The sequence below is a fragment of the Apus apus genome, chromosome 9, assembly GCF_020740795.1.
Source record: "Apus apus isolate bApuApu2 chromosome 9, bApuApu2.pri.cur, whole genome shotgun sequence".
NCBI lineage: Eukaryota > Metazoa > Chordata > Aves > Apodiformes > Apodidae > Apus > Apus apus.
In genome coordinates this window covers 15,346,838-15,372,207 of record NC_067290.1, presented here as the reverse complement: position 1 = coordinate 15,372,207, position 25,370 = coordinate 15,346,838, and the positions used below count along the sequence as shown (strand labels likewise).

Here is a 25,370-nt window from a genome sequence, read left to right as displayed (position 1 = left end):
TGACTGTTGTGTTGCCAAAGAGAAGCTGGTCAAAACTGAATGGGGATGGTTGTGTTCTCTCTGGGCAGGAGAAGATGCAGGATATATACTGGCTGCTGCGAGTGTGCATCCGCACCATCGAACACGGCGACAGAACGGGCTCCCTGTTCGCGTTCATGCCGGAGTTCTACCTCAGCGTGGCTATGAACAGCTACAGTGCACTCAAGAACTACTTCAGCCCTGTAAACAGCATGGAGGAACTTCCAGGTAAGGAGATTGCTACTTCTAGCCTGATCAGGGCCAAATAAAGCCATATCCTTATGGTGAAGTAGTGGCAGTTGGACATCATCCCTCTGTGTCCTTTCCTGGTTGCAATGTGCCCCACCAGGGTGTCTGTGTGCTGAGGGGCAAGTGCTGAGGGCTGTTCCTCCAATAGGTACCCCCTGGTGAACCATGACCATTACTGTGCTCAGACTGGGAGCCCATGCCTTGCTCAAAGCTGTCACTGTGTTGGCTGTAGTGAAAATCACAGGCAGCTATGGAATTTGTTTCCAAGAAGGCACCAGGAATGGGTTGAGATGTTGGAAGATGTGGTTGCCCCAGCAATGCCTGCCACTGTCTGCTGGTCTCTGGGTGGGAGGAGATGTGCCATCAATGCCAGAATTGGGACTGCTTTCAAACCCCCCTGGGATTTGGATATGTTCCCCTGGTCATGACCACCCACTTGATGCCAAGGGGCTGTGCCGAGGTGCATTCCCTCTGTGTACGTTCTGTGCTTTTCCTGACAAGTGATCCCAGCAAGTTCTTAGCAAATTGTTCTGTGCTTTCCAGAGCCTGTGGAGGTAAGAAGAGCTTCTGCTCCCACCAGTAAGACACAGCCAAAGTGTTCACATCCATTAGGTGGGAGCTGTGCCTGCTGTTAAGGGAGTAGCAGAATTAAGTGGTAGCAGATTTTTTAAAGGGCCTGCAGGCTGGATGTGGCTTTTCTGTGTAGATCTAGGGTATTATTTGTGTTGCTCAACCTCTTCTGCACGAGGCAGCCCTCCCGTGCTGTCTGACTCAGTTGCATGGTTTTATTTTTCTCTGAGTAACCATTTTAGACTCTGTAGACTGAGTTGAGTGGCTCTGTTGGAGATGAATGCGCTTTCCCAGCTCTCCGTTCTGACATCTTGACAAAACTGCAAAGTTAGCTGCAGCAGCCTGAGCTTTGCCCATGGGAATGCTGGGGCCAAAGGGCTGCCCACCAGGCTGTTGGTGTGACCCCTGCTCCCTCCTTCTCTTTGCAGGCTATGAGGAGACCCTGATGCGCCTCGCTGCCATCCTGGCCAAGCACTTTGCTGACTCAAGGATCGTGGGCACAGGTAAAGCTGCTCTCCTCTGCTTCGGGGTGTTAACTTGCATGTCTGGCCTGTGCCACTGCTGGTGGCTCACCAGACTTCTGTAGGGATCCATTTGCTGAATGTGTTGAGCTCTTTATGCCCCCATGTACAGAGAGAGGGCTGGGCACTGCCCTTGTCCAATGTGACCTGCCCTCTCCAGGGTCAAACACATGACCTGGGATGCCCTTCTGAGAGCAGAACTCCTGTTCCAGCTACTTGCATGTCAAATCTGGGGTTACCTTGCAGCTGCCTGAGCATTGGCATGCTCCCCACTCAGCTGGGACAGCAAACCTCTCTGTAAGTGAGGGCTGGCCCCTGCCAGGCTCCAGTGTTTGGGTGCTCCCTGGTGTGCTGCCTGCCCTTGGGTGCCTGGCCCAGCCCTGTCTTGTTCCTCCACAGACATCCGGGACTCCCTGATGCAGGCATTGGCCAGCTATGTCTGCTACCCCCACTCGCTGCGTGCTGTAGAGAGGATCCCAGAGGAGCAGTAAGTGCTGCCCTGCCTGCTCCCGGGGAGCTGGGGTAGGGCTGGGGTGGTGGCAAGGCTGGGTGAGGGGAGCAGGTGGGCCAAGGGTCCAGGAGCAGGGTGCTGGACTTGGTTTGGAGGGCCTCCCTTCACCCTTATACCAGAGTCTTTGCTCTGTCCCAGCTACCTGGGTCCTATTTAATCCCCTGCCCCCAGTCCCTTTGTAGCTGACCTGTATCCCTGTCTGGCAGGCGGATCTCCATGATGAAGAACCTCCTGGCTCCCTATGAGCAGCGACCCTGGGCACAAACCAATTGGATCCTCGTCAGGCTGTGGCGGGTGAGCATCCTGCATCCCTGCCCCTCTCACTGTCTGGGGCTGGGTGGACATTGAGCATTTCACTTTCCAGTAGCAGCAAATCCCAGCTGGTTTCCAGCCTCTGAGATCTTATCTCTTTTACCAGGGCTGTGGCTTTGGGTACAGATACACCCGGCTCCCACACCTGCTGAAAATCAAGCCTGAGGATGCCAGCCTCCCCAGCCTGCAGAGTGAGTGGGGCAGAGGGTTGGCACTTGGGGTCATGATGGGTGGTGAGGGAGGGCTGGCCTCTTCCCTAGCAGCCATCTCTACTATGGACCAGGTCTGCTGGTGAGATGGCTGCTGGAGTAGGGAGTTCCTGGCCAAATATCCAAGCCTGACCTTTGCAGCCATAATTGCCTTTCCTGGACATCCCCAGTCTCTCTGTACTGGCTGGTGACTCTTTTGTGTGCTGGTTGGTGGGTTAGATCCATCACAAGAAGGGGTTCTGCCCTTCAAGGGAGAGGTGAGGAGCCCTCACCAAAGCTTCACCCCAAAATGTAAGCCTCAGAGAAGGCTCTCTTGATGTCCACAGCAATCAGCTGCTGTGGAGAGGAGTCAGGAAGTATGCCAAGCAGTGCGTACTCCTTGAGGTGGAATGGATGCCTGAGGAGGCAGGGCACTGGACGTGTTTGCAAGCAGGGAGTCTTTTAATCAGACATCTCAGAGCCTGGCAGAGCTTGTCCTGTCTTTGGCCTGGCAGTTTGGGTCTCAGCACTGTACACCAAACTGAGGGGTTCCTTGGCTCTGTGGCAGCTGGATGTGGGGAGGAAAAGGTACCTTTTGTGAGCTGAAGAACGTGTCTCCATCTTCAGCCTTGCAGAGTCTGGGCTTGTCTGGTTATATTCCTGATCCACCTGTGCTGTGGGAAAGGCTTTGTGCCAGACCTTGCTCCTGGAGAGCTGCTCAGGGTTGGGGAACAGAGGATGCTGCAGCCTGAGGTGGGCAGGCAGCAGATGGAGGTGTGTGTTGATCCCTGCCCGGGGGGCAGAGCTGCCTGTTTTGGTTTTAACGGCACTCTTGTTCTTTTTCTCTCTCCTGCCTGTGGGTGCCCAGGAGATCTCTCTGTTGCTAGTTTCCAGAGTAAGTTTGTTGTGTTACCCTCTCCTGTCTGGTGCAGTAGCTTTAGAGAGCTCCCTCCTTCCCCTCTTCTGCCTAGAGAGACCCTTCTCTGGGGGGCAGAGGGCTGCACAGGGTGATGGCTTTTCCCAGTTACCTCCCTGCCCACCTGGCAGTCTCTGAGACTGCATGTCAGACCTGCTCTTGTGCCTGTTTTACCAGAGCCCTGCCACAGCCCTCTCACCCTCCTCTGGCACACACAGGCCCCAGGGAGCTGCCACCAGTCCCATGGGACAGTGACTGAGCTTCCCCCTCTCCTGGGGAGCTCTGGGGCTGGAGCAAAGCTCCTCAGCATTTGAGGCCTCTCTCCATCCATCTCTGGGTGGCTCCACACAGTCTGAGCCTGGAGTTGGCTGGGCTGGCTACTGGGGACTTGCTCCTGGGATTACTATTTTGAGGAACAACCAAATCAATAATGAATGCTGATTTAATTGAAGAGGGACATGGGACTCAGAGGTGTCCTTGAGATGCTGCTCAGGGACAGCAAAGGAGATAACCCCCCCCCCCGCCTTCCCACCCATCAGTCATCTCCTTGTTGCAATTTGAGCATTGGCAGGGACCACAGGACAAACTGCTGAGGTGAAAGAAATCCCTGTTTATCTAGGTCTGCCTCTGCAGGCCAGTCTGAAGGCAGCTTGGGCAACTGCCTCTTCTATGCTGCTTCAGGCTTGTCTTGCTTTGGGGATGCTTCCTCACCAACAGTGAGCAATGAGATGGCTGCCCGGGTTAGCCCAGGGAGGGGGAGAGGCTGAGAAGGGAGGTGTGTGTTCCTGCCACATGTTCCTGCCTGCTCCCCGAGTTGTTCCTTAGCTCCACTGGCACCAGAGAACTCTCGTGCGGGCAGGGCTCTGCCTCCAGTTTGGCTCTGGGGAGCAGACGGGGCTCTGTTCAGAGGCAGGGGCAGTTCTGGTGGGTGGCTGCTGCAGGAGCTGGTTTTGCTGTCATGGTGGCTGTGGGAAGGCCGGGTGCTGTTCCGGCACGCTCACGGTGAGCAGCGGTGGCCCCGTGCCAGGCCCAGCCTGTCTTGCTTTTACTGAGCTGCAGGGTGGCTTCAGGTTGCAGCACAGGGCTCCTCTGCCCCAGGCCTCCTGCCCACGCATCCATCAAGTGTTGGAGGGTGGGTGGGACCATGACATCATCTAGCTGAGCTGTTGTGCAGTGTGGGCCAGAGGATTCACCCGTGTCCCCATCCCAAGTCTAAGCTAAAGAGACCATTCAGGAAGAGATCCTGTCGTTGATCTGACTACACCAAAAGCATCAGCTGATGGCAGTTGAACTCTCCAAGCCCTTCTGATTGTGGTTCCTCACCCTTGGAAATAAATCCATCACTTTTTCCTGGTGGGAATGTACCTAACCTCATCTTCTCTCTTGCACTGCTCTGCCTTTCTCTGCTGGGTTATACTCTGTACATTACAACATTTTCTTCTTCAAAAGTGCTTGTATTCCAAGGTAAACTCACTTCTTGGTCTTTTTTAATGGTGAAAAGAAAGTGCAGTCTCTGTATCCTATTCAGAAAGGGGGTTTTGTTCCTCTGTGAGCCCCAATGTTCACTCTTCCCATGTTTTTAGCATCCCCTGAGTTGCCAGTTTCTTGCTGGCTAGGACACCTCTGTGATCTGCTCGTCACAGAGCCAAAATCTGCATTAGCCTGTTTGCCAGGGCTTTGCTCTGGGCTGCCCTGGTGCCTTGTTCTTCACAGTATGGAGTTCTCATTCCCTGAAGGCAGCTTACTCTCCTGCCTCACCCTGCAGCGTTCCCCTTTGGTACCCTCTAAACACATCTTTGAATGGACACAGCTGGGTGGTGATGTGGATCCCTGCATGCCCCCTCACCTCTTATACTGCAGTTCCCACAGTCCAACAGCCACTGAGCAGCAGCTCTTCCACATTTGCATCTGGACCCTTTAAAAAACTCAGCACTGGGTGGAACTGCTTTCCTTCTGAATCTGCTCCATTTGGGGCTTTCCTCCTCCATGCTCCCAGCTCTGCTGCGAACGCTACAGCACCTGGAGCCCCCCTTGGGCTGCTGACCAAGAAGGCTCACATATAACCCTTTTATAAATCTTCTTGGGTCATTAGCAAGCTATAAAGTACATAATTATCTTCCTGTGATGAAAGTACATGACCCTGCTTCTTTACAATTATCTAATAGGAGCACTTATTGAAGGCTTCCACTTTGTCTGCTTTATTAATTTTTAACTCCCATATATTAATGAGCCTCTGCTACTGTTAGACTTTCTCCCATTCTTTTTTTAAGAATTCTGCTATAATTTTTTCCTATAGTTGAAGAAACTTTGTATGTACTTCTCCTTCTGTTAGTCCTTTTCTACTTGTTTTCATCAGCCTCTGGCAGTGTTTGATTGTGTTCACTTTACCTTTTACATTTTAAGGTGTGTCTTTGCTTCATCCTGGTCTCAGGGAACCTTTTAAACCAGATGCTTGCTGTAGCACTGGGGTTTTCTGCCTAATAATCTTAAAGAACTCTCTGATTTCATTCATTATTTCCCTCCCACCTGGATTTTTTTCCCTCTAATTATTTTGTTTATATTTTTGTGGGGAAGTTTCTGTTGTGGAAACATCAGATATATCTATAACCGCTTGGGGCCATGCTCTGTTGCCCACATTTAATGTATTGAGGTCATAATTTCTGGCCTTGGAAACCACCAATTTCTGTTCCAATGACTGATCTTTATCTGTCAAAATGAAGCCTAATCCAAGATTGAGTGGGTTTTGTATTAAGGAATTACAAATTTTCAAAACACTAATGATATACTGTTGCCAAGAAAAAAAGTAACCACATGATTGAGTGTCCACAGACTCCCTGTGAAGTGACATCCCTGCCTGAATGGCATGTGTAAGGGCTGTGCCATTAGCCAGGAGGGAAGCATAACTGGGATGGGGGGGAGGTGGGTGGAGATGCCTCAGCAAAAGTGTGAACATTTTGCAAATGAAGATGAACACAGGGTTAAGTTTCTAGATACCACTGATCACTATCCCGTGGAGAACCTGCTCTGGGAACTCATGCAAGAGGCAAAGCTGCTCTTGCTGTAGCCCAGGGCTGGTTCCTTATGTTGCTTTCAAGGAGCAGCAGTGATCACAGCATCTTCAGGTTCAAAATCCTCTTGGGAGCAACAAAAGCCAAGGAAGTCCCCTGTTTCCTGGTGTTAGCTTAAAACTTAAAAAAAACCTCCTATGTAACCATGGAGAAGTTTGACAAGAAGCACCACTTAATAATGCTTTTATAGACTGGCACAGTGTTTGCCAGCAGCAGGGAAAGCATTTAAGAACCTAGAATTGGAGGTTTGGAGCAAATTCATGCCACTTATTGGAAAAAGACCATGAGGAAATAGCCATTGGCTGAAAATCAGGGTAAAGCAAGTTTTTACAGCGTAAGATCATCCTTCAAAAAGCCAAAGCTGCCTTTGGATGAAGTAGTCTTTGGCCAGGGGGTTGGTGTTGAGATCTATCCTGACTTGAAACGTGGATAAAAAAGGCTTTGGTGACAAATCAACAGGGCAACCTGCAGAGCTCAGCCAGGAGGAAGGGTGAGTCTTGCCTAGAACTGCTTTGGTACTCAAAGGCTGGAAGGAGCTGGTGTGGATGCAGTTTTAATAAAAAACACTTTTTGCAGATTGAGTGGAGGCTGGGGAAAGGATAACACAGCAGTTTAACTCTGTTTCTCAGCCAGGACTGATATTTGGAGTCATTCAGAATTTTATCCTTCTTGTTGAATAGGATCAGGCTGGGTTTTTTCCCAATCCTCAGGTTTCTCAGAGTGCCTCAAGTACCTTGAATGAAGCCCCTTGTTCTATGTTATCTGCAGATTTGATAAGGATGTGTTGTGTTCCCTCACTGACAGTAAAGACAACGAGGTGGGTTCTCGTGTTGACTCCTGAGCTTCTCTATTTGTGCATTGCAACCAGCAAGTTCATGAAGATCTTGAGCTACAGTTCTTACAAAAGGGCTATTCTTGAACTGTCATCCTGGTGTCATATTTTGGAAAATATACCCAGTCAAAGGAACAAATTATACAGCAGCAATTATGAGGAAAGGAAAAGAACAAAACAAAACCACATTATGCCTTTGTGCAAATGTGCCATGTGCTTGTGGTTTGAAAGCTGCATACACTTCCCATTCCACCTCTCCAAAGAAAATCTGGGAGAGCTGGCAAGTCTCCAGGAGGGATGATGAAGGGAACAAAGATGTGACAGTTTTTGTATGAGAAACTGCACAGGCTGGAGCTGTTCCCATTGGAAAGACTATCATAAAGATCTGAAATCATGGCTAGCTAGAGGAAGTGACTGGAGAGCAGCATCTCGCTGTCTCTCCCACCAGAATTGAGGGGTTTGCAGAGAAGAAATATTATCAAATACAGCAAGTAGAAGCCAAGCTCAAATCTGAATTCCTCATGCCGCACACTGGAATGTTGCTCCAGAACACATTAAATGCTAAAGGCTTACACAGTTTCAGGGGACACTGGGCAAGAAATCCACTGAGGACCTCTGAATACATAAAAAGGATGTTTGGCTTGGTCAGTCCCTGAGCCACGGGTACCCAAGGGCAGGGAAAGTACTTGTGGGTGGGAGTAGGACATCAAAGACGAGTGTTTTGATGAAATCCCTCCATAGGAGGTGCTTTTAGGCAGGATCAAAGCCAAGGCCCTGGCCTGCCTGGAGTGATTATGCACTGTGAGACATCAGCCTGTGTCCTCCATAACAATAGAACTTCATTGCACTGGCTAGTGAGTGTTTGCAGAATAATTTATCATGTTCCCATTTGAGTTTACAATCTTCAGCCATCCCACTCTGGCTTTACTAATCCCAGCTAGCAATCTGCCTGTAGTTATGCCTTGCTTCTCCATCCCTGAGGACATGCTGGAGGTCGCTTGGTATTTCCTGTGCGTGTGCTGGCCTTCTGAGCAGGCTGCCACTCCACAGACCTTCTGCAGTCACAGCACAGCTTGTTCCTCTGGGCACCGCTGTGCTGGTGCTGCCAGGGTTTCCACCTGCTTCTCATAGAAGGAAAAGTAGTTAGATTGGGTTTTTTTCCTATGTCAGTTAAATCTGCTCAAATTTATTTCTCCAAGCCCTGCATTTTAGCCTGTAGTTTGAACTCCAGTACCTTTCCCTCGTAGTGTTGAGTGCTTTTGTGAGCCTCTCACTGGCGGTGGGTCCTTCTGCTGGTGAGAAGCATCTGTCCCATTTATGTCCCCTTCCTTTCCCTGCCCATCCATGGGAGCTGGTGGCCCACACAGCACTGACTTGTGTTCCCCAGCTGCTGGGTCTGATTGTGAAAAAGCTCAGAGGTGAGGTGCCACATACCAAATGGACATCTCTGTGCTCAGGCTGAATGTGGCAGGGGAGCATGGGCAGCTCTGCCTGAATCTGCCCAGGGCAGAGCCAGCCCCAGCTCCCTGCAGAAGCCTCTCAGGAGTGGGATTTACCAGGTACCTTCTTTCCAGGACACAGACAGACCCGCGTGAGGCCAAGGGTGGCTGTGTTGGCTCTGGGCAGCTGCTGCCACAGTGGTATGAGCAGCATTTCATGCTGAGCTGAGTGGAAGGAGGCTCATCTGCAGGGCAGCCCTCCCGTGTGTGCCAACATCAGTGAGCAAGCAGGGCCCTGCCCTGGTTAATCAAGGCTGGCATTGCAAAAAAAGCACTTGAAGGCCCAACAGGCAAGATCGCTGCTCAAAATAGTCATTGCACCCTGGCTCCCAGGGCCCTGCTATCTCTGCTCACTGCGAGACGCAAGCCAACATCTACCAAGCCCAGGACAGGCCATTATGGGTCCAGACCACTGAAGCTGTCACTGTCTGGTTTCAGAGCCATGCCCCTCCACCTTGCTGCAGCGGCACATGGCAGACCTGCTCTGCAGCGACCGCGACCTGGCCCCCAGCTTCCTCAACAGTGTCCTCAACCAGCTGAACTGGGCTTTCTCTGAGTTCATCGGCATGATTCAGGAGGTGAGTGTGCCACCTGGGGCTGTGGGTCCAGAGCTCCATAGGTGCCCGTGTCCTACACAGAGCAAGGTTCAAGACACAGCTCTCAGGGCTGGGTGTGCAGTGGTTCCCTGGTAGGGCTGGGAGCTGAGCTGGGCTGGGGGTCCCAGGCCTCCTTTTGGGAAGGGGCACCTTGTTAAGCTGTCTCTATTGCTCGGCAGATCCAGCAGGCAGCAGAGCGCTTGGAGAGGAACTTCGTGGACAGCCGCCAGCTGAAGGTGTGTGCCACCTGCTTTGACCTGTCAGTGAGCCTGCTCAGGGTGCTGGAGATGACCGTCACGCTGGCGCCGGAGATCTTCCTCGACTGGAATCGCCCATCCTCAGAGCTGCTGCTTCGGAGGCTTGCCCAGGTATCATCCCTTAGCTGGTGTGAAGAAGCCCCTCTGAAGGGCATGGGGGCCCCTCTGTCCTCTCTTCAGATGTGCTGTGCAGTCAGGGCTCCTGCTGCAAATGCTGTATTGCCAGCAAACCCAGTTGCTCAAGAACAAGTGGTGCTCCCCAAAACATCAGCCGCTCCCCTTCTTGACAACGAGTCTGACCACAGCTGATTTCTGCCAGGAGGGAGGATCGTGGAATCACAGAGTGGTTTGGGTTGCAAGAGAGCAAGGCAGTGGAGAGCAGGGTGCTGCAGCATCCCCCTCATGTCCTGGTGCTGCTGTAAGCCGTGCCCCGTGGCTGAACATGCCCACAGAGGGGTGCAGTGCTGTGCTCGTTGTGCCTGGGGGCCCTGGGAAGATGGATGCTGCATCTGAGAGGCGGTGCTCAGCTTGCAGTGGTTGTGTCAAGCCTGGAGTGGTCCCTGCTCAACCCACTGGGGGTTTGGGTGAGCACTAATGCTGGCTAATTAAGTGTCTGCAGTTGGTGTGCTGGTCACAGACAGAAATCTGTGCCTGTGGTGATGCTCTGTCAAGCAGAGCAGCAAATTGCTCTCTGTGCTCATGCTGTGCTTCAGAGCTGGTAGGTCCATCCTGCTACCAGCTCCAGGCAGGGCAGGACCTGGACTGTGCTTCCTCCTGCTGTGACACTGCTTTTGCCCACAGCTGCCAGCACACTCTTCACAGGCTGTGGCTGTCCCAGGGACTGTGCCTTCTGCTTGCTGTGATTGACAGAAGCAGTTCGGCTTTTGTGGGTGGGATTCATATTTGGGTGGAATATGCTGAGATTTGGGTCTTGACCTCAGACTGACTCTTCTCTGGGAGGTTTGGGTCCAGTACAAGCCAAAGGTGTGCCAGGTGGTGTGGTGCCACCTGCTTCCATGAAGGGGCCAAACAGTGAGCCTCCCTCTGGGCATCAAACAGCTCCCAGGCACTGACCCCCAAACTATAAGGATGCTCTTTGAATGCTGGCCCATCCAGAAAATGCAAACCCTCTCTGCTTTTCCCTACACAGCTCTTGAACCAGGTGCTGAACCGTGTGACAGCTGAAAGGAACTTGTTTGACAGAGTGGTCAACCTCCGTCTGCCGGGTGAGTCCATGCAGTAATGCTCTGTCCCTCTTCATTGAAAACACACTGGAGGCATGTTCCTGGGAAGTGAGGGATGGCTTGGTGTGTGGGATCAGACCTCAGGCTGCCACATCCCTGGCTGGGAAACCAGTCTGGTCCCACAGACTGCTATAGAAGTCTGGAGAGGTAAGTCCTCCAGACAAACATGAGCATTGTTGCTCTTCCTAGGCCCTTAGGCTCCGCCTGCCCAGCAGCTCTGGTTCCCTCCAGGGACTCTGTCCATGGTAGAAGTGGCAGCCATGCTGTGCTTGGGCAGGGAGGTGTCTTGCTAGAGAGTGATGTGACACAGGTTAGGTGGGAGCTGTTTGAAAGCCTCAAAGCTCTGGACAGATTGCAGGTCAGGTGGCAGGCTTGGCTGCTGTGCTCTGCATCTAGTGAAGGGTGTGCGGAATTGCTAGGGGAAACCAAGCTGTTCTCAGCAGCATCAGCCTCTTCCTCATGGAGGTGACTGTGGGCAGCTGAGCTGGGCCTGTTAGAGACTGGCACCAGGTGCTGTGTCATGGGCATTCTAGGATCCCTGTACAGCAGCTGGATTTTCCTGCCTGCACAGGAAGGGATAGACCACCTTCTCCTCTTGAGGTTTGGAACAGGAAGGAATGCTCCATCACGAGGGCAGTGTCTGAGTCTGGGGTTCACGTTAGTGGGGAAGACTCCTCTGTCCTTCATGTCCCCACCAGAGAGCCCAAGCCACGGTGCCTGCTCCCTGGACTGCTCCACCACCCAGTCTGGGTGCTCCCCAGCCCTGCTCCACCTGTCATGTGGAGGCAGCAGCTTTATCTTTGTCTTTTGCTTCCGCAGGGCTGGAGAGTGTGGACCATTACCCAATCCTTGTGGCTGTGACGGGGATACTGGTCCGGCTGCTCGTGGACACTGATGTTCAGGGGTGAGTGGCTTTTGACTTCCACAGCACAGATTCACAGTGTGTGGCACAGCTTTGGGTGCTGCAGTGCCAGGGGAGGGTTGTGGGAGCCATGTGGGTGTGTGGGGACCGAAGCAAGGTGAGGTGGGTGTGTGTGCATGGAGCAGGCAGAAGCCAAAGAGCCTCATGGCCCTGCCACAGCAGCATCCCAGTGCTGCTGCTGGGTGCTAGACTCCTTCCTGCAGTGCAGGAAAGCCCTTGTGGGAAGCAGCTGTGAGGTGCTGTACCAACAGCCTGTGTGCACCTCCCTCCTTGGAATGGGGTCTGGCATGCTGGGTGACAGGGCAGCTGCTGTCAGATGTTGTGAGTGCCACATGTAAAAGAGCTGTGCTGAGGTGGTGAAGCAGGCAAAGTTCTGCAGAGCACTGTGATGGATGGAAGGGAGTTCATTAAAGCTTGTTGGCTCTGGACCCATCTCAGGAAAGCATCAAAATGGAGCAGAGCTCTCTGACTGCCCAGACCTGTGGCACAAGGGTGGGACAAATCCTGTCTGGGCACTTAGATGATGCTGTTTTTCAGATGAAGCAAATCTTCCTGTCTTGATGGTAACCAGCTATTCAGAGAGACAGCACTGGGGGGGTCATGTGGCTGGAACTGGTGGTTTCTGTGTGCCTGCGCCTGCTTGTACCGAGTCCTGCAGATGAGCTTTTTCCAATACCCTCTGCAGCCCTGCCTTTGCTCTCTCCCACTGTCATTTGTAGGTGTCTTGCCTGGCCACTGTGCCCTGTAGGTTGCTCTAGGAGTTGGGGCTCTTCTGTCTGTGCTGCACATCCTGCTTGTTTTCATGTTGGGAGAACATTATAGTCTCTGACTTAGCAGAGAGCAGAGCCCCATCTGGCCAAGCGGCTCAGCCCTGCAGCCAGTCTTTCAGCTTCTTCAGCTCAAGGACTCAAAGATATACACAAATATATCTAATTATATCCTGCCTCCCATGGCTGCTGCACCAATCTCACAACCCCAGTATGACAGTGCCAAGAGCTTAGTGCAAGGACATTGATCAGTGGCCTTTCTGGACTGTGAGCAGGGGTGGCTTTTGCTCACCCCCAAAATCCTGCTCCGTGGAAAGGGCAAACATCATTAATTTGATGCCACAACTAGACATTTCTTCCTGGAGGGAAGGAGGGAGGTGATAAAGCAGTTCCCTGCAGGCAGAATGAGAAGTCCTTCCCTGGCTCCCTGTCCCTTGAACATCAGTCCCAGTCCAGGTCACTTGTGGGATCAAAGAGGCAAAGCTCTTTCTCTGGCCCTCAGTTATGTGAACTCTGAAGAATCCTGGGAAGATGGTAGCATGATGACAAGTACACCTTTCCTACCCTGCAGGGAGTCCTGGGGGGAGACAGAGCTTCCAGGCTGTGTCTCCTTGACCTGAAAAGCCAGTTGTGCTTTGGGTTAGGGAAACCCAGACAGCTGGTGTGAAAGGGGCTGTACATCACCAAGTGGTGCTGTCCCCTGCCTGCCCCAGCGCCCTCTGTGCCTTGGGCAGCAATGGGCTGCATGGGCAATAACCAGAGATGCCATGTCCTGGGTGTGTGGTTGGGAAGTGGCAAGTCTCTGAGTGACCTTCAAGGGCTTTGTAGTCATCTCCTTGGGTGCTGGAAAGCAGAAATTAATACAAAATGGGGGAATGATGCGAGGAAAACATCATGTCCTTATGGGGGACCTAGCTGAGCAGGAGAAGCACAAGGTGGAACAGGAGGAAGCCCAGGGAAAAATGTCCATAAAATAAAATGCTTCCATGTGATTTTGCAAAGCCCTGCACTAAATCTGAGGTTTGATGCGTCACTGATCTATAAAAGAGAAGCAAACCTTGCAGGGGAGGCATTGAGGTCAATCAGGACAAAAGAACTGAGGCTGGTGGCTGGGAGACCCTCTCCTGCTCATCAAGCAGAGGGGATGGGCAGTCTGACAGTTTTGATCAGTGTGGCCATGGGCACAGTGCCTCATGTGGAAGGGAAAACTGAGCCACGCCCCTTCTTTGCGGCACTCTGAATTGAGAGGTGCAAGTGTTGTACACAACACACGTACACTTAGGAACTTCTCTGTGGGAATCACCTGGGACACTAGCTGTTATCCTGCCTGGTTCCAGTGAGGAGGCTCTGCCCCAGCGGATAAGGATGGGGGACAGGACCTCAGGTGACTTCCTTGGTTTGACTAGTTTTTTTCTGGTTGCCTTTATCCCAGGCACTTGTTTGGAAGGTGCTGCAAGCCTTTCCACGGGACAGAGAGGATGGGTTAATCTGGGAGTGCAGGAGTGAGGTCCCATTTATGAGGCCAAAATGCTCCAGTGGGGAAGGGTGGGAGTTAGGAGAGCCAGGGACCTGCCAACTCATCCAACCGCGTTATCGGGATGCAGTCGGATGCCTTGGCTGCTCCTTGCCCAACACAGGACACTCAGCCAGGCATCAAGTCCTCTTGCTGTGGACTCCTGGCATCAAACAGAGCCATTAAGCAGAAGAAAAGGGAACAGTGCCCGGGCTGGGATGTGATGAAGCAGTTGACGGATCATGTTCCTTAGTCCTTGCATGGAGCCAGTTCTGCTTTTGAAAGAGCAGAAATGCATTTCCTCATTGGGTCTGGCAGGATGGTGGGTACTGCTCCTGGTGGACCAAAGCTTTGGTGCTTGCTTTGTCTGGGCTTACTCATCTTTGTAGCAGGGCCTGGGGATTTAATGGGTGGGTGTAACACCCTCGCTGGGTGTAACAAACTTTGCAAACGAGACAAGGAGAATTAGTACAGGGCATGGGTGGGGAGCTGCTAGTTCAAGCTGGGGTCCCTCAGCAGTGGGTCTTCTAGATCCCAGACAGGAAGGTGGCAGTTGCCCTGTTTTGGGGAGTCTGGATGCCTGGCAGGGATGTTTTTGTGCTGCCTGTTTGCCAGACCCTAAAGCAGCAGAGCCCTAGTTCCACAGGGAGGAGAGGGAAGGCAGATCTGGCAGGCTGAGCCAAGGGTTGGGCTGAGTCGTTGTGTCTGTGCCAGAGACCCTGGCTGTCCTCAGCCGGTATCATCCCCCCGTTTGCCTGCTAAATAATTGAGCAGATTTTCTATTAAGCTTCCTTTGGAATGAGCTAATGGAGCAGTGCTGCCAGAGCTTGTGGGAAGATCCTGGCAAGAGTGAGCAGCAGGGGAAGGGGTGAGGCCCAAAGGTGAGGCTCTTGGTCCCCTGCATGTGAGGGCAGGTTGTATGTAGGACTGGGCATATGGGTTGAACCAGGCTTTGTGGAAAGTGGATGACCATCTCAGAGAGGGGATGAGCTATGTTGTGCAAGGGCACAGCTGCTGCTGTGCTCCTGGGGCTTCTCCCATGTCCCAGGACATTGTCCCCTTGGAGGCAGGAGGAGCAAGGCCAGGCAGCACATTCCTCAGCCCTGCCAGTGGCTGATGCTCTTAGGGTGAGTCTGGAGGGTTGGGCCACATGCAAGTGGCAAGTCAACTCATCTGCAGGGCAACTGTACAAGAAAAGACTTATACAGCTTTGAAGGTGCATCTCCCAATGACTTCTGCCCAAACAACAGAAAAGACTGTGGGAAGAGCACTGTGGTCACGAGGAACATGGTGGTACCAGCCAGCAGAGCACAGGATAGGGATCCTGAGCCAGGAGCAACCATGCTGTGCCAGTGGCATGCTGAGCATGAGCCAGCAGGACCTGCCAGGAGGAGTGGAACTCGGCTGATGTGATGTTGGGGTAATTCTGGCTGGATCTCCACACTCTCCTCCTTTGCACAGTAAAGATGGGTGGACTGGCAGCAGGGAGGTTCTCTGGGCAGAAGTAACATGGTGAGCAGGAAGGTGAGGAGGCACAAGGCCAGGTGGGGGAAGCAGGCTAAGCAGACTCTCTTCAACTCCTAGATGGTTTTGGGTTCAACTCCATGGGGAAAGTCACTGAATATCCCAATCTGCAGGTCCCTAAACTCAGCCTGGGCACCCACTTGTGTGCTCGAGCACTTGGCTGGTCCCTGCTGGACATGGTAGTTCTCTGTTGTCCCGTTGGACATGGTAATTACTGATCACTTAATCACTAATGCTTCTTTCACACATATTGATGAGAGCGCTGTAGTGGAAGATTCAGGAGTAGACATTTCATGGACTACTCAGTCTAAAGGAATTAATTCTACCTTGCTTTAAAAACTCAGAAAATAAGGGGTACTTGCCCTGTGGAATCACGGAGCAGGAACCCAGTTTGGCAGCAAGCCAGGGCTGTGATGGTGCAGATGGCTGTGAGAGAGGATGATGTATTCCTCAGGGATCATCCATTACATTCCCCAACTCCTGTCTGTCAGGGAGGCTGTGCTCCTGGCTATGTTTTTCCTTGCTGAGATGATTTGCCTTTCAGGCTGCTTAATGAACTGCTTTGACAGTTCAAACTGCCTTGCCTTGCTCGGTAGAGCAGCAGTGTGGTGTGGGATCCTTCCTGAGCACCAGGAAGGTGTGAAACTACAGCAGGATTGTCCTGGGTAGGCACAGTAGGGAGTCCTTAGGGCCAGAACTGACCCAAACCTCAGCTGTGCTATCACATTCCTGGAGGGACAGGAAAATTGCAGCCAGCCTAGAAGAGCTCTCCTGGGCTTCTCCAGGCTGATGTGTCCCTGGAGAGGCCCTTGGGAGATTTTCTTACCTCACGGTGGCCTGAGCTTCCCCTGAGCTTCAGGCATTAACCTCATCTACAGATGCAGGTTTGCAGGAGCAAGTGGGTGGCTTGGGATAGCTGCTGTCCCCTCCTTGGATGGGTAGTGAGGGGTTTCTGATGAGAGCTTTGGGCATGGTTGACTTTTTGCTGGGAAAAAAAAACTGCTTATTTCCTGACTGAAGGAGTAGAAGGATGGGTGCTAGTGCTGTCCTGATGCCACAGGGACCTTCTCCTGCCACTAGTCACAGGGCTGCCAGCAGCTGTTGGGGCTGGGATGCATGACCATGAGGGGCTGCAGGTTGGGGGAGAGGTCTCCAAAGGGTCTTGGTCCCTGTTTGCACTGCCCAGGGTGTATTTGAGCTTTGCCCCTGCCAGCAGGGTGGCCCTGGCATTCCCTGTGCTGCAGGTGACAGCATCGTACTCCTGCTATGGAGGGGGGCAGTGCTGGCCAGCAATGGGGCGGGGACACCCTTATTCCTCCTTCCCCAGAGAGAGCTGGGACTCATCCAGAGACAAGGCCAGTCCCACCAGGAGCAGAGCTCCCCAGGGAGCCTCTCCCCCACACTAAAACCCTGTTTTTCCCTGTTGAGGTCTGGATGTGCCCTCTTGTCAGCTGGCACTGCTCCCAAGCTCCCAGGTTCCCTGGAGACCTCTGCCCTCCTGAAAAAGACACTGGACACTCCTCTGGCACCAGCCCCAGGCCACCAGCTCCATCTCGGCACATTTAACCCCCTCGCCCAGGCCACCCTAATCCCATTTGATGGGAGCAGAGGCTGTCATCCCAGTGCATGGCACCTGGCTCTGTGTTCTGGGCCAGTGGGAATTCGGGGCTCCCTCAGACCCCCAGACTCTCACCCCTACAGCCATGGGATGTGGGGCAGCTCCGTGCCGCTTCACTGCAAGGGCAAGGAGACACCCAGCCCAGCATGAGCTTAAAAAAATAGGCATTTTTATTCCAATGTAACTAGAGAATTACGACCCAAGAGAGGAGAGGATTACTCACATTTATCAATAGGCTTATTAGGTTACTGCCTAAATAGCTGTGCTGTAGCAGCGCGTTTGTCCGCCCCAAGGAGAAGCAGCAAAGGAGGTTGGTGCATCTGAGCCCTCATCGTCCTTGGTGGCATGGGCACACTGAGCAATGCGGGCTGGGCGCCGGCTCCACTCGTCTGATCCTGCCTCCACTATTTACAGCTTCTCAGGAGGCAAAAGCTTGTAACATTTGCTTGGCTGCATGGCTGGTCCCGCGCTGAGCTCTGTCCCTCCTGAGTGGCCGTGTTTGGGGAGGGGGCATCTACCCCCCTGTGACAGGGTCACGCTTCCCCCGTTCCTGGCCACAGCATGCCGATGGGGACTGGCAGGGGCTGGGAGAGGCCAGTGGCATCACCATCTCCAGGGGCTCCCCTGGCATGAGCAAGGACAGTGCCCCACTTGTCATGGCTGTTCCTTGCCCTGGGGTCCATGGAGGTGGCACTAGGTTATGTACCCATAGAGGTGGCAGACTGCCAGCCCTGGTGTCACGTTTGGGTGGTTTGGCTGCCCAAATGAAGCACGGATTGCTCAGACATGCTGGGTTCATCAGCATTACCATTGTGCTAACAAGGACATTGCCAGTGGCTCATGCAAGTTGCTCTTGCCAGGCACCAACATGCCCCCAGCCCAAAACCCACTGGGAGCTCATGGCTGAAGCAGTTGTGGGTGATGCTGATCACCCTCATGGGTTGCGGTCAAGCCGGGGATTTGGGGTGCCCAATAATCCTGCTTCTAGCAGTGATGGAGGAGAACAGCTCTTGGGAGGCCCTGGCTCTCCCCCCAGCTCTGCCCTGCTATGACACAATGGGGGTATCCGAAAAGACAGAGCTGATGGACTCCGAGTCTGACTTGAGCTGCAGGACCTTGAGGTGCTTGGCATCAGGGAAGTCCTCACCGAGGGCCAGGCGGATCTTGCCATTCTGCTTCTCCCTGACGGGCTCAAGGAAGGCCACATGCTTGCTGGCACTGACTTTGCGGTTTGGCCCATCGGTGGCAGGCGGGGTGGTGCTGAGGATGGAGGACTGGGCACTGCATTCCTGTGGGGGGCTGAGGGGAGCTGGCTTCTTGCAGCAGCTCAGGCAGCGGCAGGGTGTGAGGTACAAGTAGATGAGCACGAGCACCAGGCTCACAATGCACCCCAGCAGGGTGGTGAGGCCGGTGCTGAAGGTCTCGTCTGGCTTGGGGTAGTTGACTGTCACATTCACTTCGCACAGCCTGCTTAAATTGCGGGGGCTGTTGATGGCCCAGCCCACGTAGACCCCTGAGTGCCAGGGCTTGGTCACCGCGATCTTCAGGCTGCCGTTGCGGTAGAGCTCCAAGGAGCGGTTGCTGTTCCCTGGGTATTTGATGGGCTCGTAGTGAGGGGAAATCCACATGTAGGTGGTGGCCGCGGCTGGCAGGCTGGTGTTGCAGGTGAGCAGGAGGGTCTGGCCCGCCATCACAGGGAGGGGCACAGGGTGCATGTCTTCAGGACCTGCCGAGCAGTCCTCAAACATGTGGCTGTATTTGAGGAACCTGATCAGGGACCGGGGCACGTTGTCAGACACCTTGCAGGTGTGTTCCTCAAAGAAATCCTTCACAGAGCTGAAACCTTGCTGCTTCCAGCGCTGGAGCATCAGGTAGAGTGGGCAGCTGCACCTGATGGGGTTGTTGTGCAGGTACAAGCCATTCCTGATGGTTTCGGGCAGAGCTGCCAGCTCTTCCACTGGGATGCTTCTCAGGCTGTTGGAGGAGAGGTCCAGCGTGCGGAGGCTGTAGCTGCTCAGCCTTTGCACTAAGCGGAAGGGGAAGGTGGTCAGGTTGTTCCAGCTCAGGTAGACTTTCTGCAGGCCGCTCAGCTTGGCGAAGGCGTTTTCATCCACTCGTGCAATGCGGTTGTTGTAGAGCAGAAGCTCCTCCAAGCTCACCAGCTCATTGAAGTAGTGTGTCTCCACAGCGTGCAGGCGGTTGGAGGACATGTCAAGGTGCCGCAGATAGGAGGCGTTGTGGAAAGCCTGTGGAGAAAGGTCCTTAATCTGGTTGTGGCTGATATGGAGGGCCTCGAGGTGCGGGAGGGCAGCCAACCAGTGGTCGTGGAGCTGGGTGAGAGCGTTGTGGCTGAGGTCCAGCGTGGTGGCAGTGGGTGGCAGTGACAAGGGCACATCCTGCAGCATCTGCCGGCTGCAGCTCAGCAGGTCGGAGGTGCAGATGCATACGATGGGGCAGCGGTGGGACAGTGGGGAGGCGCGGGGGGTGCGGCCGTGGGCGCACAGCTGGAGCAGCAGCAGCAGGTTCACCACCCACTGCCAGCCCAGGGACATGGTGCTGGGCAGGAGCGAGATGCAACGCGAGAGAAACTGTGCTGAGGTCCTCCCCCCGTCTGCCCTGTACTGGCTTGTGGGGAGAGGACTCTACCGAGCATCCGCCCCTTTGCACCCCGCAAAGGAAGATCCCGATTCCAGCCGTGGGGCTTGAAAAGAGTTAAAGGGCAGCATCACCCTGCCCCGCTCTGCTGCGGCTCACCTGTGCTCCTGCCGGCGCTGGGCTGCCCGGCATCCGGCATCAGCAGGCTGAGACGCTCCGTTCCAGGGCTGTGTTTTGGGCTCGGTGAACGCCCCGCTGCCTCCCGGAGCCGCACATCCCCAGAGCACAAAGTTTCTCACGGCTCGGGGCCGGCTGCCGTGTCACGTTCCCATTCACCAGGCACCGGTGAGCCCCATCCAGTCCAGCGCCTGGCTCCTCCTGGCCAGCATCTCCCGAGGAGCCAGGCGGGCTGTGGGGATGCCGTCCCGCTCCTGCCGCTATTTACGCGCTGGCGATGCACGGTGTGTGGGCCGGGCGGGATCCCATTGGTCCCGGCGTGGGGAGTGGTGGCCACAGGGGTGGCCGTGGCCCTCCCTTGCCGTCCTGCCAGTGGGCAGGGCGATGCGCAGCTGGCACCGGCACTGCCTGCTCGCTTGCCCCCCCAGGGACACCTCGCCGACCCTCCAGCCTCGCCGGTCTCACCGGTGCGCAGGCACCATCTCTCCCACTGGAGAACGGCAAACTCAACGGGCTGTGATCTGTGAGGTGGCCGTGCTGGCTGCTCCGTGGCTGCCCAGCTGTGGTGAGGCTGCTGGAAGACTAAACTCACCCCATTGTCACCTCTGGGAGCTCTGCATGTCTGATGCATGCAGGCTGGGAGCAGGGATGACAGGCAGCTCCTCCTCCCCCACTGCTCAGCACCCAGTCATGGTCCTTTCTGCTGCTCTTGTCCCCATCACCCCTGCGTGTGCCAGCAGGGATCCCCAGCCATGAGGACTGCAGGACCTGGTGGGGTCCCCATGGCTTAGGGGGTGCTGTGGGTGGGGAGGAGGAGGTGGCTTCAGGGTGAAGGACACAAAGGAATGTCATTACCCAGTGCCTGGAAAGGCAGAAGGCTGGGCTGGGGAATTGGTTTCCATTAAGGCAGCAAAAAGCTAATTTGGCAACTGCGGCTGCCATTAACCCCCTGCACTCCGGCTCAGCCTGTGCTGATGGGCTTCTCCCTCACCTCCCCACCACCAAGGTGGCTGTGCATGCCCCCGGGCTGGCCACTGAGCCAGCACTGCTCCTTGCCAGGGGCTGTGGACAGGTTACGGTACTGGTGATGGAGATGCCCCCATTAAGGTGCCCTTCAACTGTCCTGGTGGTCCCTGTTGATGATTAAAGTTGTGGAGAGCCACAACTGCTCCTTCTTGCCTTGTGGGGGCACCTGCTTGCCCTGGGGGCACCTTGAGCTGTCCCCACAGGGCAGGGGTGACACAGCTGTGTCCCCCCCACCCCAGCATCAGCTCCCACATGGTATTGCTCCACGTACCCTGGCCATGCCATGGAGCAAGGGTGGTGCTGGCAGCCCTGCAGCTTCCCAGGCTCAGCCGGGCACCAGAGCGATGGCTGCACCCTCAGCAAGTGCTGCTGCACCCCATCATTCTCCAGAGACACCATGCAGCGGTTTGGGGCTGCGTGGCTGTCCCTTGGCTGCATCTATGTGAGTTCCCCCACTCATGGGTGGGAGCATGGGGTGGCTGGGCTGGCTGTACCCTGGCCTCATCCCCATGAGGCACAGGAGCTGGGGGGGGGGGGGGGGGGGGGGGGGGGGGGGGGGCGTTGGGCACGGCGTCCCTGCAGTCCACAGGGCGTGTGGTGCCACACGCCAGGATGGGCTGGGCCTGGAGAGCTGGTGGCCCTTTGACCGCCGGGTGGTGGGTGACGCAGCTGGGGGTGATGGGCTGGGGGCTGAGGCCTGACTGTGTCCCTTTGCAGGGCCGAGCGTGCGACGGCGGTGCTGCTGGCAGACCCCTGCTTCCAGCTGCGCTCCATCCAGTACCTGCTGGGCCACACCGAACCCTCAGCCCTGGCAGCTGCTGCCCCGGCCACGGACAAGCGCCATTTCTCCCTCCAGACCTGTAAGTGTCAGCACTGTGCTGGGAGCTGGGCTGTGCTCACCCACCTCTGGTTCCCAGCCATGGCTGGGATGGGGTCAGGGTTGCTGGTGTCTGTCCCAGTCCCCTTAGCCCTGGCAACAGAGGGCCATGGCTTCCCCACTGTCCCCCAGTGGTGGCACTTGGGATTGGCCTGTGCCCACTTCAGGCAGCAGTTCTGTCCACCACAGGACCCAGTGTCCACCTTGCTGTCCCCAGCACCAGGCTTCCTGTTCTAGCTTGTCCCCAAGGGCAACTGCAGCCCCCGTGCATTGTCCAGCAGCTTTGGGGCAACTTGAGGGTTACATTCACCCCACAGACACAGAATACATCAGTGCTGAGGAGCTGGCAAAGGTGGACAAGATGCTGAGCCACCTGAGTGAGGAATCCAAGCAGGCAGCTGCCACCACACTGGTGAGTCCCAACCACCATCCCCCCCTCTCTCCCCACTCCCCAGCCCACTCCTGATGCTGGGTAGCAGCCCTGGCTTTGGACATGGGCTTTTTGCTGCTGCCACTAATCTGGTGACTGCCTCCGTACAGCCCACCAGTGAGGAGGACCTGTGCCCCATCTGCTATGCACACCCCATCTCCGCAATCTTCAGACCCTGCTCCCACAAGTCGTGCAAGTGAGTAGCTCACAGACATGACCCTCATTGGGGTGATCTCCAGCCCCAGGCACTCCCATGCCATGGTGGGGGGGGGGCTCACACTCTTTTTTTCCTGTGTCCCAGAGCCTGCATCAACCAGCACCTCATGAACAACAAGGACTGCTTCTTCTGCAAGGCCACCATCACAGGGGTGGATGACTTCACCAAGCCGGCCAGCTCATAGTGCCCAGCCCTGCACCACGGGCTCCCCTAGCTGCGCAGGGCGCTCCCCCCACCCCCCAACACACACTGTCTTCTCCCTTCATGCAGGGCCAGGGCCCAGCATGGGACGTGCTGTGGGTCAGGGAGCCCAATGCCAGGCACTGGGGCTGGTGTCCCCTTGCCCAGCGCCGTGGCAGCCTCTGCCCCACAGGCCATTCTCAGGGAGGGGAGCCCGAGGCCTCGGCTCTGCTGGGACTGGGAGGCCGGGCTGGATGTTCGGGCTGTGAACTTGCCCCTGGCTGGGGGCTGACTTCATGAAATACAGCATTAAATTATTCTTCCTTATGTGGTGCCCTGAGACATGGGGAGGGGAAGCCAGGCCAGCCATGGCAAGCAACCCAGTACTTGGGGCCATGCTCAGATGATGCTCAGGGAGAGATGGAAATGTAAATATTTAATCCAAGCAGAGCCAGGAGTGCAGGGCCCACCGGGGGCTGCTACATGATGATGCGTGGCTCTGGCACCGACTCGGTGATGGACTTGTGTGGCAGCACATTGGCCCCATTGAGGTAGAGCTCGTCGTTGACAATGACGTCCTCGCCCAGCACTGTCACGTTCTCCATGCGCACCTGCCCCAGAGAGGCCCCGTCATGCTCCTGCCTGCTGGCACATCCCTCCATCCTTTTTGCCACAAAGCCAGGAGGTGGGAGGGCAAGAGCTGAGCCCCAGTCCCCTGCAGGGGGTGGGCACCCATATCCTCACCCACTGCCCCACAGAGCAGCTCCAGCCCACGATGCAGGACTCCAGCCAGGAGTGGGAGCGGATGCGGGCCCCCTCCAGCACGGTGCAGCGTTTGATGCGCACCCCGTCCTCCACCACCACGCCAGCCCCGATCGTCACGTTGGGGCCGATGACACAGTTTGCCCCAATCTTGGCACTAGGGTCCTGAAAGGAAGAGGGGCTGCGCTGGGTCCAGGAGGGCAGCCAGAGCTGTTGGCATGGCCCCTGACATGGCCCCTGACATTTGGCCAGTGTGGGGCCACGAGGGCACAGCTTGAGGACAGCAGTGAGAGGACATGGTGAGCCTGTGACACGAGCCCATAGCCAGTGTGCTGGGGGCTGGCACTTACCACCAGCACGTTCCCTACAACACCAGGCCCCGAGTGCAGCTTCTCGGGGTGCTGAGCCCGCAGTGCCTGCAGGTACATGCACATGCCTGTGAGGAAGTCCTTGGGCTGCCCAATGTCCATCCAGAAGCCTGTGGGGACAGAGCCATGGTGACAGCCCCTGGCAGAGGGGCAGCAGTGCAGGCAAGACCCCAGTGCTGCCAGCACCACACACAGAGCCTTACCCTGCAGCTCCATGGCATAGAGCTGCCCTTCCTGCGCCATGGCTGGGAAGATCTCCTTCTCAATGGAGGTGGGGCGCAGCTGTGGGGACAGGATGCAGGGCTGAGCAGGGGACCCAGCCCCCCCCAGCCTGGCCCAGTCCCCCAGGACCCTACCTGGATGCGCCGCAGGATGCCCGGGCTGAAGATGTAGAGCCCGGCGTTGATCTTGTTGGACACGAAGACACGTGGCTTCTCCACGAAGCGGCAGATGCGGCCAGTGTTGGGCTCGCTCACCACCACGCCGTACTTGGCCGGCTCCTCCACACGGGTCACCACCAGCGAGCCCTCGCCGCCGTGCTGCTGGTGGAAATGGGCCAGCGCCGCGAAGGGGAACTCGCAGATCACGTCACTGTTGAGGACAAAGAAGGGCTCCCCACCCTCGGCCAGCAGGTCCCGCGCCAGCGCCAGTGGCCCCGCTGCCCCGCCGTGAGTGGCACCACAAGAACAAGGTGAGCCCACTACTGGTGTCCTGGCCCCGCCTGTGCCCTTCCCAGCATCCCTGTCCCCCCAGATCCTTACCCAACTCTGCCATCCCTAGGCCCTCCTGTACCCATCCCGATGTCCCCGGTCTCCCTCATCCCACCCACACCCCTCCTGGCACTGTCCCCGCTCCTCCCAGCCCTACCCATTCATACCCACCCTGCTGTCTGTGCTGCCCCCCTCCCAATGTCACCAATCCTACCCACCCTGCTGCTCACGGTGTCTCTTCCCAGCGCCCCCAGCCCTGCCCGTTCCCACCCCACTGTCCCGTCAGCCCCCCCGTGTCCCCAGACCCCCTGCCCGCCCCATCGCCCCTGCCCTTACCCGTGCCCAGCGGCTCCTTCTCATGGGACAGGGAGATGCTCATGCCGAGCTGCGGGCAGAGGGTGAGAGGCAGGTGCGGGGCGGGGCGGGGGGCGCGGGAGGGTCGGGGCGGGGGGAGCCCTTACCCGCTGCTCCTGCTCCCGCATGGCCGCCTCCAGCGCCTCCGACATGTAGCTGACCGCCAGCACCACATGGCTGACCCCGGCCTGCGCGGGGGGACCGCGGGTCAGCGGAGCGGCCCCCCCCGGCTGCCCGAGAAGCTCCAGCCTGGCTACCCCCGCACCCCCACCTGCCGGAGGGCCTCCAGCTGGTGCAGCAGCACCGCCTTGTTGCAGAACTCCACCAGCGGCTTCGGCCGGCTCAGGGTCAGCGGCCGCAGCCGCGTCCCGAAGCCGCCCACCAGGATCAGCGCCCGCATCCCGCCCCCCGGCCCGGCCGCCCCGCGACACGTCAGCCCCGCGCGCGCATTTAACGTCACCGCCGCGTCCCGCCCCGGGGCGCTGTGCCCGCCCCGCCCGGGAGCGGCCCCGAGGGGCGGGACGGGGCGCGGCCCGGTTCAAACCCCTC

At 56.2% G+C, this 25,370-nt stretch overlaps 3 protein-coding genes across 5 annotated transcripts in view; 1 reads left to right on the top strand and 2 right to left on the bottom strand.

Annotated features, from left to right (window-relative positions):
• Positions 1 to 22,954, top strand: part of RNF123 (ring finger protein 123) — a 49,244-nt gene extending 26,290 nt beyond the window's left edge. For all 3 annotated transcript variants that reach the window (XM_051627077.1, XM_051627075.1, XM_051627076.1), the window contains 13 exons: positions 69 to 246; positions 1,266 to 1,340; positions 1,758 to 1,845; positions 2,076 to 2,163; positions 2,288 to 2,372; positions 9,123 to 9,262; positions 9,460 to 9,648; positions 10,688 to 10,763; positions 11,601 to 11,685; positions 21,641 to 21,783; positions 22,118 to 22,212; positions 22,341 to 22,426; positions 22,532 to 22,954. In XM_051627077.1, coding sequence (XP_051483037.1) covers positions 69 to 246; positions 1,266 to 1,340; positions 1,758 to 1,845; positions 2,076 to 2,163; positions 2,288 to 2,372; positions 9,123 to 9,262; positions 9,460 to 9,648; positions 10,688 to 10,763; positions 11,601 to 11,685; positions 21,641 to 21,783; positions 22,118 to 22,212; positions 22,341 to 22,426; positions 22,532 to 22,631 — 1,428 coding nt within the window. In that variant the 3' untranslated portion in view covers positions 22,632 to 22,954. The remainder of the gene's footprint in view (positions 1 to 68; positions 247 to 1,265; positions 1,341 to 1,757; positions 1,846 to 2,075; positions 2,164 to 2,287; positions 2,373 to 9,122; positions 9,263 to 9,459; positions 9,649 to 10,687; positions 10,764 to 11,600; positions 11,686 to 21,640; positions 21,784 to 22,117; positions 22,213 to 22,340; positions 22,427 to 22,531) is intronic.
• On the bottom strand, positions 18,141 to 20,209 carry AMIGO3 (adhesion molecule with Ig like domain 3). The gene has a single exon (XM_051627078.1). The coding sequence runs from the start codon at positions 19,675 to 19,677 to the stop codon at positions 18,172 to 18,174; it is 1,506 nt and encodes a 501-aa protein (XP_051483038.1). The 5' UTR covers positions 19,678 to 20,209; the 3' UTR covers positions 18,141 to 18,171.
• A 90-nt stretch (positions 22,955 to 23,044) lies between the features above and the next one.
• GMPPB (GDP-mannose pyrophosphorylase B) lies at positions 23,045 to 25,269 on the bottom strand. The gene is made up of 8 exons (XM_051627079.1): positions 25,093 to 25,269; positions 24,929 to 25,009; positions 24,804 to 24,852; positions 24,114 to 24,415; positions 23,961 to 24,039; positions 23,740 to 23,867; positions 23,372 to 23,554; positions 23,045 to 23,238 (listed from the first exon to the last, which is right to left on the bottom strand). Exons 1-8 carry the CDS (start codon positions 25,219 to 25,221, stop codon positions 23,107 to 23,109), a joined length of 1,083 nt encoding a protein of 360 aa, XP_051483039.1. The 5' UTR covers positions 25,222 to 25,269; the 3' UTR covers positions 23,045 to 23,106.
• Between the last annotated feature and the right edge of the window lie 101 nt (positions 25,270 to 25,370).